The 19,394-nt window shown below is 39.9% G+C and overlaps 1 protein-coding gene across 1 annotated transcript in view; it reads right to left on the reverse strand.

The window, feature by feature from the left end:
• LOC107108629 (hippocampus abundant transcript-like protein 1) overlaps nt 1–19,394 on the reverse strand; it is a 56,347-nt gene that overhangs the window by 24,348 nt on the left and 12,605 nt on the right. Inside the window, exons 2-5 of the mRNA XM_015409099.1 lie at nt 17,467–17,559; nt 9,079–9,141; nt 2,851–2,978; nt 2,383–2,497 (exon numbers count right to left, since the gene is read on the reverse strand). Of these exons, the coding sequence (XP_015264585.1) occupies nt 2,383–2,497; nt 2,851–2,978; nt 9,079–9,141; nt 17,467–17,559 (399 nt within the window). The remainder of the gene's footprint in view (nt 1–2,382; nt 2,498–2,850; nt 2,979–9,078; nt 9,142–17,466; nt 17,560–19,394) is intronic.

Consider the following 19,394-nt stretch of genomic DNA (forward strand, 5'->3'; position numbering starts at 1 on the left):
AAAATACCCTTGCGAATTCAGACATTAAAGCATACTTGCGAGTAGACAAAGTGGGTACCTGTCCTAGGTGGCAGGGGGCACCCTCCTCCTTGTTGGGAGGCATGTAGCAGGTGGCAACGGCAGTAATGGCGGCAACGGCAAACAGCAACAGCGGGACAGCCTGGCGACCCAGTGAGCATGCGGAACCTGGATGGAGGCGGAGCTACGAAGGTGCGGTGACGTGCAGCGCAGCGTGGCGGACCCAGTTCGGACAAAGCCAAGGCTGCGGCCAGCGCGTGGCTGCGCTCTAGGGGGAAGCCGCCGGAAAGAAGCCGCTGAACTACCAGCTCCAAGGCGCCAGAGAAGAGAACGCCGGAACAACATCTATACCCGAAGCCTGCCGGAATACAACAACAACAAAGAGCCGCTCTGCTACTTGGGTGCTGGTAGGTAGTCACCTCCCCTGTTAATGTGGCCCTAGACAGGAAATATAATCATATGTAAACCGCTCAGAGACCCTTGCAAAAAAGGGTTTGAGTGGTATATAGGCCGAAAGTTAAATAAAGTTAAAATAAATATGCTGAGAAAAAAGTAGTCAATTTTGGATGGACTATTTGGTCCAATTGTTTTTCTATTAATTGAAATAAAACATAGATCTTCCTCCTCATTTGACTTCATTTCTGACATGGAATCTAATATGTACAACATGTTCACATCTGAGTTCTTTCAGAACTCTCGGGTGTATGCCATCCGGGCCTGGTGATTTATCAGTTTTTAAGTTGTCTATCAGTCGTAGGACCTCCTCTCTAGTCACCTCAATCTGACTCAGGTCTTTCAACACCGCTCCCGAAATCAGTGGTTCTGGAGTGGGCAAGCACTTCTCATCTTTCACAGTGAAGACAGAGGCAAAAAATGCATTTAGCTTCTCAGCCATTTCCCTATCATCCTTCAGTACTCCTTTTCACACTTTTCATATACAATCAGTTGCTCCCATCACTGTGAACTTGCCATCCTAGAGGAATTTTGACAGATCACCCTCCTACTGAATCAGTCACTGCACTCTGAAAGGGAAGCTTGGCCAATAATAAGCAACTTATCACATGCACTGCCTAGGACAACCTATGGAAACTCACCCTTCTTATTCCAACAGCTATTCAGGAAGAGAAGCATGGATATTCTAAAACCATAAACATCATCTCTGGATGCTAAGTAGAATCTATGTATCAATTCTACATGCTAAATGATAGGCATAACCCTTGCATGGCTGGCTTCTCGGGGAGGGATAAGGCATCTCACAAAATGGTCACTAGCCATACAGAGGCTAGGAATCCAAGTAGATAAGATTATGACTAAGCCAGCTGGCATAATGCCTTGCTATTGGCTCAATGTGGGGCAATTCCATTACAGTTCAGCTTTATAGATGTTCTCTTGTGCAACTTAATTTTACAAGCCTTGAAATGCATCTTATATAATTTCTCAGAACCAAGTGTTCACTAATGAAGTCCGCCTCACAATCTCAGGGGTTTTGACTGCATTTGTGGCCTATTATACCATATGTACTACAATAAATCTGATTAGTTCCTTTTGTACAGCAATCAAAACACTAAGCCTAAAGAAACACACAGTATACGTATCAGGTTAGCCAGCTGTCATCTTCTCTAAGTTTATTTATTAGTCCTCCCAGCAATGCAGTTGCCAGGTTCGAAGAGAAGAATGTCTTGGCTTATAAGCTAAATTCCTCCCTCCCCTCACCTAAGGAATAAGAGTTTCAAAGTATTCAATAGGTCAGTTGGTTCTGCTCTACATCTCAACAGAAGATACCCTGTAATGACTGCCCAACCTTCTACCTTTGCAAGATCCAGTTTCTTGGCTGTGAGCCTAGGAACAAAGTAGGTACCTAGTTCCTCCGCTTTAATGCATAAACCGATAAGCTGCTCCTGAAGTTACCATAGTTGCAACAGGTGAATATGCTCAGCCTTGAAGCACAATATGTGCTTCATTACAATTAAACAAGAAAAAGCTGCATTTATTTATTTTTAATAACTACAATTTTTAAGCAGAGGCTCTTGGAGCAGGGAAAGGGAATTGCTGTGAGAACATCTTGCAAGCTGTGCATCATCTCAGCTGCCTGCCTACAGGTAGGCTTGGGGTCCGGCAAAGCCAACATAGCGAAGCATGACTGCTCAGGACTCATGTTATGTGTTGATTATTTAGATACTGCTCTTTAATGTTGGAAGTTTCTTTAAGACGTTTTGGGTCCTATGGGAGGAAAACAACATAGAAATGCATAAAAAATAAAAACAGGAATTACCAATGAGCACTGTAGCATACCACCACAGTTATCAGAGGAGTCAAGATAGACCTACGTTTCTGTAACAAGAGTATTTTAAGAATGTGTCTTACCAGTCCATAAGCAGTGCTTCTCTCATGTTCCTGTGTTATGTCAGCTACATAAGCAAATATCACAGAGAATGTAACAGAAAAAATCCCAGATACAGAAATCATAGCGAAATACCACCTGTAAAATTAAGAGACATCTTGGAACATGTAAAACAACTATGCAACAAACTTATTATAAGACTATGTAAGAAAATGCCAGAAATTAAATATTCAAGTTTGAACATTCCAACTAAAACAACAAATTACTCTGAAGACTTGTTTCTTGCCTTGCCTCATGACTAAAGGTGGCTTACAAATCACAATTTAAAAACAAGAGTAACATAAAAATCCTGAACAGACGTGTTCAAAGGAGCAGTAACTGAATTCTGCTGTGAGATAAATCAGTTTCTTTTCATCTATTATCTTTCCGTACAAGACTGGTCTTCTAGTTCCCTCAACGCATCTCCCCCAACCATCATTTGTGCCACTTACCATGGACTTATCTTCATTAATGGAATTGGAACACATGTGAAGAAAACTGTAACCAGGAGGAAAGACTTTCTTCCCCAGACATCAGAGAGAGCACCTATCAGTGGAGCACTCATGAAAGATAAAAACCCCTAAGGAAGAAAGAGAAATTACTTTAGGACATCTAATTCCATTTCATGTCTGTATTGTATCATTTAATTCAAACAGCAAAGTAACGATTGTCTATATTACATTTACTGAAGGCAGGGGGGGGAAACAGATTAAAGAAAAATTGTTTTTTAATCAATGTGTACACAACAGAGTATGCCAGCTAGTGATATTTTACCCAATGCGAGAACAGTTCCTTTGAAATCTTGCTAAACACTGGGACAATAAAGGAAGACTCTTTCTGATGGCAGTGGCAAAAGCAAAATGCACTGAAGAAGTAGGTAAATTATTCATCACATTAGAGTATCTGTCTCACAGTAAAGTGAGGCACAAATTTATTTCATGTAGAAGCAGCATTCTTTAACATCAAAACAGGAAAAGACCACAATGGCTAAATATTCTTAAACTCATTTAATCTAATTTATTTATACTCAAGAAATCAGTATAATAGCAAATGATTTGGATCATTCTGATCAAACTGCCTGGCTTCTGTAGGAAACGAGAATTTCCTACCCTACCACCAAGAATTAAGGTAGAATAAGCAGAACCAGCACCCAGGTACATTTCCAGATGGCTTCATGCTCAGGAATTATTAAACTGAAGAAGAGGAGTTGCAGGTATGGTTTCTGAACAGCTATACAAACACTCTCACTTCTTCCTTCAACCACCACCCCATCTATACTTGGGTAGAACTGGAAAGTGTGTGGCCAATTGGAAAGTTATGCAGTAACTGTCACTTGCAGTGCCAGAACATGGCAACCTCCACTGTTCCAGGGACAGGAAATAACTGTAATTGGTCTGAATTCTGTCTAAAGTCCAGAAGTTGCCACTTATGAAACTGTTTGCTTAAACGATTCGGTGAGGCTTCCATCTTAGTTTGCCCATCTAGCATTTGTTTTGATATTTGTAATACAATGCTAATGGACATTGGGATATTGGAGCTGAAATTAAAGTTTGTTACACAGTCAAGTCACAATTCTAAGGTTGCTTTCACACACACTGAATAATGCACTTGAGCAATTGTCTGCAAGTGGATTTTCCCATTTGACACAATAAAATCAAATTGCAAAGGGAACATAAAAGTGCATTATTTGCAAAAGGACCTTAAGTCTCAAAAGCTCAAATACCAACTTGATCCTCCACACCATTTCCCCAGTGCAATAAAAAAAATGCAAAATACAATACCATACAACTACTCCCCTAAACCCTGAAACATAACAATGAAAGTTCGAGGCAGTGTTCAGGGGAACTTTCTGCATTCAGAGGAAAAGCTCAGTTACTACACTTACTTTCTAGGGGACCAAGCTATACAATTCATAATCTCTATTGAAAACAGAGACATCAACATTGTTAAAGCTGGGGTACATGTACATAATACCCACTCAGTGTTCCAACTACAATCCCCAGCTTGACTTTCACATCTGGTTCAAAAGGGAGCAAAATATGAAAAACAGTGTTCTGCAATATCTGAAGCAAAGCTTTTCAGTCACCTCATTTCACTAGTCTTGGGTAAAGACAATAAGATAGTCCATGGTTAAATTTTGGCAAAAAAAGAGCCAAAACTGAAAATCTATTTAGCACTACCCAGTTAATCCTATTTACTCACATTTTCCTATCACATCGTTTTAAAAGGAAACTGATGCTCAACTCCCTGCACAATCCCTACTATGCTTCAAATTTATTTTATAAAATTAAATGAGATGTTGAGCAATTCTGATTATTGCTTCCTGCTGCCAAGTACCTACAGGTGGGGGAAGGGCACATGCCATTTTCTTGGATGCAGCTGCATTATGGGAGTCCTTGAGTATATTTTATAAAAATTTCCATATGTATCACCTCTTCCCAGGAAAGTGCATGTGGTAGTTTACAATACAAGAAAACAATTACAACTATAAAGTAACCCACAGTAAATTAATCAAAGCAAACAGCCCTATTACAACCATAAGAAAGGAAATAATTATAATGGAAAGTGGAACTACCAACCAACTAAAAGTCAGCTGAAATAAAGCATTGGTCTGGTGCTGAAAGATATTCAACTATAGTGCTGAGACAAGGAGAGGGCATTCCACTGAAGAGGCCCTGTGCTTCATGATAGCTTCCCTTCTGAAGATGGGGGAATATGAAGAAGGGCTGGATAGGTGAGTGCAGTGCTTTGGCAAGGCTACATGACACCACGGAATCCTTCAAGTATCACAAATCCATCAAAACAAGCAAGAACCATAGAGTAATGGATCTTCCCTTCTTTCCCTGAATAGTCCCAATACCTGCAGGCACCATTCACTAGATCCATGTTCAAAAGTATGAGGGAGTTGAAATTTTGCACACCAGATGCAACCAGTGTTTTACTTTCTGAAGTCTCTGTTCTTTCATAAGAACTAGGGATTAGGGCATGTCATTTTCCACTTTTAATGAAATAACTCTGTATCTATTCTTTACATTTTCCAAACTTCTTCTTAACCCCTCATCACTGAGAATACAGCTACAGTTGTTTTATATTCTCTTTGACAATCAAGAGTATTATTTCCTTCCAATGTGAAACTGGTGACCGTCAACATGCAGTAGAGGATAACAACCTAAATGCTCCCTGGAAACAAAGCAGCCACTTGTCTTGCTTATACTCTAAAGCACAGGGGGCATGAGAGAGATTGTTAGACTTCTTAAGCATAAAGTATGACAAATCTGTTCCACATTGCTGCAATACCAGATTATTGTCAAGCAGGAAACGAATGTAACTCTTAGATAAGTAGCCTAATACCAGTCTCAAGCTTCCTACAGTGCCTGTACAATAACTTTAAACTGGTCAAAGGAATTCCTTTAGTGCAAGAGGCCAGCAAATCATTAATACCATTCACAAGTTGATACTGAAGATACATTATTCCATATTCATTTTCTTTGCTAGTGATAATTACTTGTCACTTCTTTTACATGAATTCATGTAAGAGGAACAAGAGCCTCAAGCCCATCAGTACTTCTAATTGCTCAGCATGTGCTACATGTACCAAAAACCCAGTTTGAGAGCCAGTTCAGTGTAGTGGTTAAGAGCAGCAGACTCTAACCTAGAGAACCGGGTTTGATTCCCCACTCTTCCATATAAAGCCAGCTGGGTGACCATGGGTCAGTCACAGTTCTCTTAGAGCTGTTCTCTCAAGAGTAGTTCTCTCAGAGCTCTCTCAGCCCCACCTACCTCACAGGGTGTCTGTTGTGGGGAGAGGAAGGAAAGGAGATTGTAAGCCGCTCTGAGACTCCAAGTGAAGGGAGGGGTATAACTCCTCCTCTTCTTCAAAAAGCCCTTTACAGTCCCATACACACACACACAGAGAGAGAGAGAGAGAGAGAGACAGAGAGACTTCAGAAGCAAACCCCAATTTCATTATAGAGCTGCACAATCCCTCATACCTCACCTTCCATAATATTCTCACTTTTGCCAAACCTCCTAATGTTCATGGTGATCAAGTAATCAAATTCAGAATTTGTTTTTAATTTATCCTGAACATAGTATTTACATGTTCTCAGCCCTCAGTATATTCTTCAGGCAAATAACTACGCACTGCAAATTACATTACAGCAGACACAATGCATTCACCCTCTGCATTCACAGCTCATTTCAATTTTGCAGTATCACACTGATGATTAGCTCTAAAGTTTCTGAGGACTTACTAGGAGCATTTTAAAGACTTCCAACTATAAATGTGCTCAACTGCTTGCTTCCCTTTTGTAAGGCTCAAAGCAGAAACTTTATTTTAGAATTCTTTTGAAGGACAATTCCAATTGTTTTATTTCACTCAACAAAGAAAATGGCTTGAGTCTGAAGGGTGTGTCTTTGTAAGTCTACAAAATGGGATTGCAGGACACAGAAGAAATTCACATTTGCAAACATTTTTCTTTAGTAAAAAATAAAGAACTATTGGCAGGAAGGCAGTTGAACGTTTAGACTAGAATAATATGAAAATAAGCTTAATGATTATTTATTGCTGGTTAACAGTAAATTATAGGCATGGGCATGAATCAGGAAAATGGAGGTTTGTGGTGTTTCGTGGGGTCTCACACACTTTTCCATGTAATGAACAAGTTCAGATTGTGAGGTTCGTACAGCTTCCACGAGGGGAGGGGGAGCAAAAAGCACTCCATTCACTCCTTCCCCTGCTTCCATGGTGGGGAGCAAAACGCATTGCTGAGGGAAGATAAAAATCCCCAGTTTAGCGATGCCTTTCACTCCCCCCCCCCAGAAACTGCAACAGCTTGCGCAAGTGAGCTCAGAAGGCTTTTAAATGCCTTCTGACAGCCCACCCATCGCATTTAAATGCCTTCTGAGTTTACTTACATGAGTCATTCCCCCACAGCGGAATAACACAAGTGAGTTGACAGAAGGCATTTAAATACCTTCTGAGCTCACTCACGTTGCACTGCCATGAACCCTCTTACTAACCGAACGAGCCATTGCAGCTCGCAAATGCACGAACCAGCAAGGTTTGTCACAAATTCAGTTCGTGCCCATCCCTAATCAATTACTCTGAAGACAGTAATTCCATAGCTCCAACCAGGCTCGAATTTCTGAGGATGGACAGGATTTCCATCCATGGAGCAAGACTTCCTCACCTCCCACCACAGGCCAAAATGCTGCCCCTAGAGGTAAGAGACCCCCTCCCAACAACAACCTGGGGAGGAGTCACCCTCCTCTCATTGGTAGAGATCTTCTGTTGGATTCAAAAGAGGGGGGGGAAGCACACAAGTATAGTATTTCCACTGAACCTAGGTCTAAAGTACCAACAATACTGCTCCCCAGTGTTTTTAGCACCTAAATGAAAGCAATTATGGTGGCATCATTAAAGATATCAAGGCAAGGAATCAGATATGAAATGTCAATTAAACAGTACCAACTGCTGCAAAGCCCTACTTCCCAAGTGAGCTGGATTTTTCTCTGCCAATGCAGAGATTCTGACAGTCAAGGAACCAGAAGATGACCTTTAGACTCAAAATAAGTGCAATTATACTGGCATGAAGAGAAATCATGCATACAATTGTAACCCTTTTCCCTACTTTTGACATAATATATAGCACAAACTTATTTGCTTGGCTTGGAATCATATGAATCCTAGAAGATCAAGTTGCCTATCAGCTGAAACCTTCTGCCACTTGAGATTTCCATGAATTTCCCATCATAAAAATATGCAACTTCAAAACCTGAAATAACTTTCATTTTGTGGGAGAGGTAAGTATAGAAAGTATGACACCAGCAAAATTAAATTCTCAACCAAAGCTTTGTCCTCAGTCCATTTTTTAACTTCATCCTTCCACAAAATACAGAATACATCTCAATAGAAAACAGTAACCCTGTTCCTTTTTGTTCCTTTATACTAAATGTTTCAAGTATTTATGATGACCAGCAAGAGCCTTTTGTACAGGTTGTAATATAAAAAATACACACAGCCAACAGAGAAGATAAAAATTCTGCCATCATTAACAGTCCCACAAAAAAATTTAGGAAAGGATCACTGTTCTGTCCAACTTCAAATCACCATAAATTAGTTTACATATTTGTAAAAACAGTGCTGGTTCTTAATTTATACAGTTTATTTCAACTGTTATATTTGATGCATTGGTGATTTCTAGTACCCACTTTACACCCATTTAATTACCAGCTCAAACAGAAGTTATTCCAACAAACTGACTGCTTCATAGTAGCAATTTGCTTATGAATGTGATCTTACTACACCATCTCTTTCCCAAAGCATTTTAGGAATACTTTCATGGAATCTTTTTTCCAATCTATTGACAGCTTCTTCAGTGCAGGGTTTTAATGAAGCCCCCCAAGCATTCTAGGTGGCCATATACAAGGGAATGAACAGCACTTGGGGGGAACATGTCACATTAGTGCATGAGTTTCTCTTTGTTACAAAAATCTGTCAATACTAGTACCATAATGCTATATTCCAAGCTTGCACCTTTGATGCTGTTTATGTCATGTAAAATATGTCAGACACCACTATCATTTCATATGCATTGTGCTACTCTGTCTATTATGGTTCTTGAACCAGTAAAAAGTAAAAGCAATTACCCTCACCAGCCTACTTAAAAGATTCTTACCTTAACTCCTTGAATGAGGCCATTCATTAGAAAAGTATGCTGAGGAAACGTTTCTCGTAAGACCTAAAGAGAAATATTTGTTATTCAAACCTTCATTCAAAGACCCATATTTAACAATTGCAAAAACTAAAGAATACATAGCACCCAAAATTTCTGAGTACTTTTATAAAAGAACTCTCAATAATTGAATGTGTCTAAATTAGACAATTCCCTTACACATAAAATATCAGAGGTCAACCAACAGCATTTTCAACAACTGCTAAAAGGACTTTTTGTCAGCAGCTCTAACATTTGTCACACAATAGTTCTTTCTCTGTTCAATAAACAAAAGAACTTTACTGTTTAAATACATTTTACACACATTTCTAAATCTTTAAATATATGATAGAAGCCACTGGATGACTCGAAAGTAAAAAGTAGCAGGCTCATAAAAATCTGAGCAAGATTAAATTTATTAAACTAATTTCCAAGCTATTTTAATCCTGCTTTATCTGCTCAGACTCAAGGTGGCTAACAAAGAAATAAGAATTGTGAAAGACACAAAAATGGTCTGAGAGTCCATCAACAAGATAAAAACAATGCACATGTTAAAAAAGCAACCTGAAGCTCATCTCCATGGTCAAGTCTCGAAAAACTATCGTTCAACTATTTATATCTAATTAAACAAGCCTTAAGAGTCAGCAGGGCTGCCCAAAGATGACTGCAGAATGTTCATTACATAAAAGGATTTTATTATGAGGAAGTCTAGCCTTTGAAAACAACAGAACAAGACCCAAAACACTGTATAAGAAACTTCGATGAGCACAAGGGGCTTCTATACTAACCAGAGACCTACAAAGCATCTTATAAGTCCCTCCTACCAAACAACTGACCTTCAAAAAAAGACTCTTATCAGCACAAGGAAGTGATACCAGAACAGGGAATCTGAGAGACCATGATATGTGCACAGTGTTCTTTGGAACCAAGCCTTATGTATGCACACCTCACACTTGTAGTTTAAATGTTACAAGACTTTACCAGTGTACAGAATCCAAAAGACAGTCACTTAAAACTGGAGATGTTTTAATGCAGTGATAAAAGAAATGTAATGCTAATTCTGAAAGAGAAAAATAAGGCTCAAGTTCTATTCTGTACATTAACCTCTTTTAAAAATCCTCCTTTAATAAGCATAAGGTTATAAGCCTACTACAAAAATGTTAACAAGTGGGAGGAGGAGTAAAGACTTACAAGCTGGATGAAAGCGACAAATACTTTTAGTCCAGTCCAACGTATACCAATATCAAAAGAGAAACAGAACAAATATTTATAATACAATTTGAGTCTTATCAGCACCTTAAAGACCAACACAACTTCCCAGTGTCAAAGCTCACTTCATCAGATACAAATAAGAATGAATATCCATCTGTCATATCCAGGTCAGAAGGTGGGAAGGTGTGTTAAAGAGAAGAGCCAATTGGAGTCTAGATACAAAGGTACAGTGAAAAACATTATCTGATTGAGTTTACAAACCTGAAAAATGGCCCAGAAAAATCTGAAATCTAAAAATACACTGGGAGTTTTTAAAAAAACCCAAAACAATAGAAGCAGTGCCTGTAGCTTTAAGAAATGAATGCTCTCAGTGGTCAATTGCTAGGCAACCACAACAGCACTGCCAGCCTTCAAGCCTAGGTTTCTGTCATTAAAAGGCAGGGGGATGGGGAAAGACCATTTCCAGGGCTGTTTTGGCCTTTGAGGGGAAAACTCATAGGAGCCAGGCCAGGCAGAAACCACCAGACAATTTGCTACCTCATGATACGCACAGGTCCGGCTGCTAGCTACTGTTCAACAACAGTCACTCTATAAAAGCCAGTGTGGCACAGTGATTAGAGTTTTATTTTTATTTATTTATTTTTAAACCCCTGAGAGGGTATTTTTTTTTCCCATAAGACTATTAACTACAACGAAAAATATAGGAGGGGGGACTACAACTAAGGATAAAGGAAAGATACCCACACTAACTAAAAACCCAAGAGTAGGAGATCCCTTCCATGTTAGTGATACAATATACTTGTGAAGTTCTTGTTTAACACAGGTTCTATATTAGTGAGTTAATCTTTGTGAGAGTACTTCTTGAGCATCTTCTTTAATTCAAAGAGCAATTTACAGAGTCCTTCTGCCCTTATTTCAGTTTTCTATCCCTAAAGTCATACACAGTTTTCGTTGCTCCCGCTCCCGCACCCACTTCTCCCACAGAGTCATTGTCCATTCCCAAAGTAGCAGAGTCACTTGACTTGGTTTCTTCATCTTTAAGTTCTTCCTCCGGCCCAAACTGACGTCTCAAAAATTCCTTAGCTTTAAAGATGGAGTCAATCTTCTCTCTTATCGTTGACTTAAAAAATTACACCTTCAGGAATCGCCCACCTGTACTGAATTCCATTAGTTTGAAGAAATGAGATCAGTTCCTTGTAGCCTTTCCTCTTTTGACGAATTTCAAATGGAATATCTTTTAAAGTATTTATGAATGTATTCCCAATTTTCAGTGGATTTGCCGAAGTTGCCTTTAATACAGCATCTCTGGTCTGTCTTCTTGCGAATCTCACCACAATCTCTCCAGGCAGGTTATTTTTTTTTAATATAATTGGAGAATGCCTGATAGGCAGTCTCCATGTCTTTTACTATTTCATCCGCTGATATACCTGTTACTGGAGCGATGATCTCTCCCACAGTCTTCTTCAAATCTTCTTTTTCAATTCCAGGCACCCCCTGAAATCTGAGAGTCATGTTAGCTTTTTCCATTTGAAGCTGTAAGTTTTTGTGTTGTTTCCACATCCGTCACTCTTTTCTTCATCTTCTTATTTGCGGTATCCATCTCTGTAATTTTCACAGTTACATGCTCCACTTTCTTTTCCATTTCTGCCAGCTGACGTTGCTGCAGAGCGAAGTTTTGGTTTAGTGTGGCCAGTTGCTGGTTAATACCACCGAGTTGCTCCATTACCGGCTTCAGCATATCCGCTAGCAACTTCATGATGTCTGCTCCCTCTTCTGGTCTTGGGCTCTGACTGCCTGGTTTCGGTTTTAACTTTCCTCGGGAAGCCGCCATGTTCCACTTTGTTTACACTTTCGAACTGCTATGCCAGGGCTCGAAAGACTCGTCGTTTCACTATCGGTACTCAAGTAAGTCTCTCAGAAAAAACTCGCTATTTATTTTCCCCCTTCCCCCTTCGCTACATTAGTCCGTTCATGCGCTTAGGAGGCGTCGCTTTTCCGACCGGGGGGGAGGGTACTCTGTTTTAGCAAAATAGTCAGTTTATTTTGAACTCACGTTCATTGATGGTCATATTCTGACCTCGCTTTCTTCATCGTTGTTCCGCTCGATCTCCTGTGCTTGCCCCGGTCAAATTAGCTTATACCTGCAGGTCACTCAACGGCAGGACCACCAGGGCAGAGGGAAACCTCTATTCTCCGGCATCAATCCGTCGAAGAGGCTAACCCTCAAAAGCCCTCTGGCCTGGAACCCATCGCAAGGGCTCCGTGGGGGTGCCACATGAGGTAGCACCCCTCCTTGCGGCTGGTGTGCTAGTCGCCTCCCCAGATGTTGGGGAGAGTGACCACCATCACCAACCCACAAACCGGAAGACAGTGATTAGAATTTTAGATAGGGATGGGCACAAACCAGCTCACAAACCTGAGTTCATTATGAACCAGGCACAGTTCATGGTTCTGGGAGGTTCAAGTGGTTCGTGGCTCTGGGAGGTTCATGTGGTTCGTGACAGCAGACATGCTGGCACGAGTGGTGGGGCTTGGAGAAGATAATGCCTTCTGAGTTCACTTGTGAGTCATGCTACCATGGCAGCTGCAAAACGGCTTGCAAAAACCATTTAAAGGAAACCCTTTCAATGGTTTTGCAAGCTGTGCCACTGCCATGCAACTGGCAAGTGAACTCAAAAATGTCTTCTGAGTTAACTTGCTAGCCGCAACATTTACAAAAGCCATTTAAAGGGAACCCCTTAAATGGCTTTTGCAAATCATGCCACATCACGAACTGGTTCATTAAACTGAAAAGTTCATGTTGGTTTGTGAGACCCCATAAACCTTCATGAACCTCAATTTTCCCGGTTCATGCCCATCCCTAGTTTCAGACTAGGATGGAAGACCCGTGCTCAAATCCTTAATCTTCTGTAAAAACTCCCTGAGTGACTTTGTGACTTCCTCGGCCTAACATACCTTACAAAGTTGCTATAAGGATAAATGGGGAAGAAGCAAATGATGTAAGCTGCTTTGAGTTCCCACTGTGGAGAAAGGTGGGGTATAAATGAAATAAGGCATATAGCTGAAAATGGAGGAGAAATAAAAGTTGTATTGGTGGATGGGAAGGAGAGCAGGAAGCAGGGAAAGGTGAGAATATGGGAGTTGTCATGTGGGGGGGGGGGCTGTGGCTCAGTGGAAGAGCCTCTGCTTTGCATGCAAAAGGTCCCAGGTTCAAGTCCCAGCTTCACCAGTTAAAAGGAACACATAGGTGGTGATGCAGAAGACCTCAACACCCTAGAGAGCTGCTGACAGTCTGAGTAGACAATACTGACCTTGATGGACCAATGTTCTGACTCAATATAAGGCATTTTCATGTGTGTGTGAGAGAGAAAGAGAAAATAGTATGAGGAAAGGGATCGAGATGGGTAGCCATGTTAGTCTGTCTGTAGCAGTGGAAAAGAGTTATCCAGTAGCACCTTAAAGACTAACAAAAACATGTGGTAGGGACAGGAAGTCGGCACGGCAAAGGGCAGCTTTTGGTTCGCTCCGAGCCACCCGACCCCTTTTCGCTCCTTTTGGAGCCTCCCGGCTGCAAGGAGAGCTCCGCCAGACCTCCCAGAGAGAGGTCTGGAGCAGGGGGCTCTGTTTTGGCCCCTTCCGCAGCTGGCAAATGCAGGGGGGGTGTCCATTATTGCCCCGAAGCAGGAGCGGCTTGTGGGGTGGAGCATGGACACCACGCTATACGCAGCTGCAGCCAACTGTTTTAACCATGTTTGGATTTAAAACTTTAAGTAATAACACAGAAGAAGAAGCCCAAGAAGCGAATTTGTGAGTACAACTACTTCTAATTTTGAAATAGAGAAGATTGGTGGCGATATTACCCCAAAATTATCTGCTCGAAAAGGAGAGGTTTAGGGGCCAGAAGATGATTAGGAGCAGCAGGTTGGGAGAGGCAGGAATATTTTCTGGAGTGTCTGCAACTTTGGAGAACTTTTTCTTGTTTTTTCTTTCTATTGGCACGGACTTATTATGGATAATGGACAGGAAAATGCTATGTATTTTGAATGATTATAAGAACTTGAGTGAACTGAATTGAACTGAGTAATTAAAATGGTGTTGGCAGCACAAGAGGAGGAGGAAATAGATGAGAATATGCTTGTGGGAGATCTGTTTGTGAAACAGTTCCTGAAGGTTTTAAGGGAACAGATTCAGAAGGGTATTGAAATAGCCTGTACAAATTTTTTAGAAACAACACATAATTCACAATTAGAAATAAAGAAAGAGGATCAAATAGAAGAGTGCACTGAGTCCCAATCCATGCTAAACAAAGAAGAAGTGTGTGTAAATTCAACAGAAACGACATATAGTTTACAATTGCAAGTAGGAAAAGAGGGAAATGTGGGACAGTTTATCCAGAGGGACGTAGAGACTATAGGATGTTACCAAACGAAATGTTGCCCCGAATCTCAAGCTACACCAATTAAATAAAAGGGAAAGAAACCAACAAAGCCTTTCTATTTAAAAACAGAGACACTAAAAAAGAATGTGCAAAGATGTTTCTTTATAGGTCAAGAAAAACCAAAAAAAGGGAGGAAAAAATGTTGTGGTAGGAAATTAAAGATGGACAATAAAAACCTGAAGTTGAGATGGTTGAAAGTTCAAAGAAAGAGACTAGAAAAAAATATCCACACAATTAAAGAAAGAAGACATGCAGACATGTTACTTCAAAAAAACAGACTATTGACTTGTTGTTGTTCAGTCGCACAGTCGAGTCCGACTCTTCGCGACCCCATGAACAAGATCCCGCCAGGCCCTCCTGTCCTCCGCTGACTTATAGGAGATAGATTAAACTATATGAACAGTGTGAAATGTTTGTTGCTGCTGATATATGTCTAGTTGGAAAAATTTGACCCTTAAATGCTTGTTATAATGGAATAGTCAATAGATAAAGTAAGGTGGTGATAAGTTAGGATTGGTGCTAGTAGACTGAAATGTTTGTGTCTTTAGTTTTGGAAAAATGTATAGGATGGTGGTGTGTGAAAATGTTTGTCAATAGATAGAGTATAAGCTGACTTGTTACTGCAAAAAAAAATAGACTACTGATTTATAGGAGGGAGATTAAACTATATGAATAGTGTAAAATGTGGGTGATTATATGTTTGGCTGGAAAAATATGACCCCTAAATGCTTGTTATAATGAAATAGTCAATAGACAAAGTAAGGTGGTGATAGGTTAAGTTGGGTGTTAATTGGTAGGTGTTTAGATTGAAATGTTTGTGTCTTTAGTCTTGGAATTTAAGGAGGTAGTATGTGAAAATGTTTGTTAATAGATAGTGTAAGTTAATGATAAGTTATGTTTTGTGTTAGTTGATATATGTGTAGTTAGAAATATGTGTAGTTAGAAATGTCTGAATCCATAATACAAGGGGATAGTCAGGAAAAGTTAGGGATAAGGGTAGATAGAAAGAGTTGGTGAGTTATAATAATAATGTGAAAGATTTGGTGTTACTTGTTGAATGTTTGAATTTTTATTCATAATTAAAAGGAAGGCAATAATAGGGAAGGTATTAAATAGTTAAGAATTCAACAAGGGTTTGAGTAGTTAAAAGAGATTTGTCTCGGGAGATTGAAGTAGTTTTATGATCTCTAAATTCTAAAGGGTGATATTAGTAAAAAAGTGTTTAACTTTGGAATGGTGGATCTGTTGAAAAGTGGAAAATAAATAGTTTCTTCTTTCTTCTCTCTTTGTTTGCGATATGGAGATATTGTGGAGAACAACACTGATCTTGGATAGATAAATTAATCTATAAGATCTAGGTGAAAAATCTTTAAAATAACGCAATTAAAACATGTGTTGTTAAGTTATTATAAGTAATGCTAATAGAAGAGTGTACTCAAATGTGGAATACTTTAAATTGGTATAGGAGTTAGTAGGTATTATGATGTAAGATCTGACTATTTTTTTGGCTTGACTGTGTTATGATACAAAATCTAAATTCAATTCATGTATTTGTTGTTGTCTAAGTTTGTGTTAATATGTCTGTCCTATTATGTTTAAAAAAAACCCAAATATTATTTTATTTTATTTTTAAAAAAAAAAAACATTTGGTAGGGTATGAACTTTGTGAGTCATTGCTCACTTCTTCAGATTCAGGTATCCAAAGAAATGAGCAGTGACTCACAAAAGCTCATACCCTACCAAAAAAAATGTTAGTCTTTAAGGTGCTACTGAACTCTTACTCTTTTCTCCTATGTGGAAAGGGAAAAATTAGTCCCTTCCCCCAGCAAGTCCTTGTGCCTTCCCCACCATTCAACTGGATCTATCCAGACAGACAGCACCATGCAACTGGGCTATAGTTCTCCTCGAGTGGGAAGAGAAAAAGGGAAAAAGCTGGGGGAGGGGAATTGAGGTGCCCTCCCACATATCCATGTGGGTTCCCCAGTTACCTTCTATACTGGCTCCAAGATTAAACAAAATGCAGTTTTTAAAGCAATAATGGAATTATCAGAAATAAGGAAGTGAGGCTACATTTACAGGTTAGCTTTTTCTTGTAGCAATGACAGCTAGGGCTTCCCTTTATTTATGTACAACACTTTTGTCATAGCTGTAACAGAATTGCAAAAAGCTGAATAAATTAGGATTTTAAAATATAGTTTTATTTATTTATAATTTCGATTTATGAATTGCTCTGACCCTGAGTGCTCAGGGCTCTGAGCCATGAACAACAGCAATAAAATAAATCAAGATAAAAACAGTTCCAGCAATTAAACAGTTCAAATAAGAAACAATTCATAGATGGTGTTGGATTCTAGACGGTGCCACCGCTTCCTAAAAGAGGTAGGGGAGACACAGCTGGAAGAGGGAAGGAAAGGCCCTAGGTGCCTCACATTTTCCTGATACGTTACTATCAATTGTTCCACTTGTATTGCACTGTGATGGTTCACTGTAAAAATTGTCTTCTACCAAATATACAGCAGATAAAATAGTTCTGATAGTTCAGTCCCAGGGTCTCTAAAACAAATATCTAGCCTTCTACATTGTTTAGTACAAATCACATCTCTAACACACAACTTCAAATCAGTGAAAAATATGAAACATGCTATTTTGAAAGTAGTGATTAGCATAATACTCCAAGAAAATCCCCAAATATGGAAACTTACAGTGAGCATGGGAGTTGTGAGTAGACCCCATGCAAAGAATTCCAGAAAGATGACAACAACAGCATGGTATACGCTTGGCCGACCGATACCCTGCTGCAAAGAAAAAGAATAAATGTGATGTGATTCTTAGAAACTTACTTCAGGAAATACCATTTTAAACAAAATATACACACAAAATTTGTATACACAAATTTGCCAATCCAGTCATTTTCAAGCTAAAGTACTCTTGCAGGTTGCCAATTAGTGCCGCCAATGGCATACCCATCCAAGTCCATCTCATGTAGGGGTGTGCAAAAAAAAAAAAAATTTCAGCCTGATTCGGATTCAGCTGAATCAATTTCGGCTGGCAGAAAGACTCCCGCATGTCAATTTCGGCAGTACCAGCCCATTCCGGAGTCTTTTGGCCAGCCTAAAGTCAGTTTCGGCCCCATTATATCCTATGGGCCATTGAAGTCAATGGTGAAAACATAGGGTATATTCTGGGACCTGGAGGGAAGGGGGTTTGAGGGAGAGGCTCCAAACCCGCAGGGTAGCTGCTGGAGCCTCTCCCCAAGATAGCCACCACGTTTCAAGAACATTGGACAAGGGGGTCCAATTCTATGGGGTCCCAAGCAGGTTGCCCCATCCCCTCCATTGTTCTCTATGGTGGGGGGAAAGTTACTTGGGGAGAGTCTCCAGCAGCTACCCTGCGAGTTTGGACCCTCTCCCTCATACCCCCTCCCCTCCAGCCCCCAGAATATACCCTATGTTTTCGCCATTGACTTCAATGGCCCATAGGATATAATGGGGCCGAATTGCCACCAATATTCAGCAGCAAATCAATTCAGATCAGAGAATCTGAATCAGCCCGCAGCAGCCTAAAAGGGGCCCGAATAGGCCATTTTTGGGCTGCATTCGGTTCATCTAATCCCTAATCCCATGTCAGAATGATTTATCACCCTGCAAATTCAAGTCAGGTAACTCTTTTAAACATGAGAGAGCTGATTTCTTACAGATATTCGAACCCTATCATACCACTCAATCCCAAATTATTCAGAGCATCTATAATGAACATCATGCAAAGTTTGCCCAGTTCCTAAGAAAAGGAAGAATTCCTAATACTGCCTGAGTAGGCAAGACTGCACCGGAGGGGGGGGGGGGATAAAAGTCTTATTGACAGAAAAGGTTTAATTTTATACTTCAAATGTCCCAGGTTATAATGTTAGTGATTAAGACCATTCTATGTCAAGGAAGCATTTGCTCAGTTCCCTTAAGAAATGTCCCGTAGACAGATTTCTAAAGTGAGTCTTTTATCTCAAAAAAAATATATAGTTATTACTTGGCATCTCACCTCATCCTCCACCACAACAGCATTGCTCATCTGAGCAAGGGCTTACCCAGGTGCCAACCTGCAAATAGGCAAAATCAACAACTACCTGTATAGAAGCCTTCTGCACTGTGGCCTCTATCTTATGGAATGGCCTGCCTGACCTGAGAGCTCAGGAAGGTTCCCACTATGTTCTATACTAGTTTGTATCGCTTGCTGAAACTAGGAACCTACTATATAATTTTTCCATCATTTAATCCTTTTGCACTGTGTAATGAATGCCCCATCCTGTCGACTGTATTGATTCACTCTGTGTGATTCACCTTGAGTCTAAGTGAGGAAGGTGGACTATAAATAAATAATGAATACCAGTAGGTTAATTAGATTTTATCAGGCAACTTGGTACTATGAAATTAACCAACTAAGAGGTATGGTATGTGTTTGGTCTATGACCAGCACAGGTCACGTGACTACAATTCTTATACAATAATAAACTGGTACAGAAAAAGAGAGATACAGTCAACTAAGCAGTCTTGTAAACATCTCACAAATAGAAAAATAATTCTATTTATGAACTTCAGCGATTTCATGAACTTTTCTTTTCAGCTGTGACATTTTTCTC

This window comes from Gekko japonicus, unplaced genomic scaffold, assembly GCF_001447785.1.
Source record: "Gekko japonicus isolate JY-2015 unplaced genomic scaffold, Gekko_japonicus_V1.1 scaffold71, whole genome shotgun sequence".
Taxonomy (NCBI): Eukaryota; Metazoa; Chordata; class Lepidosauria; order Squamata; family Gekkonidae; genus Gekko; species Gekko japonicus.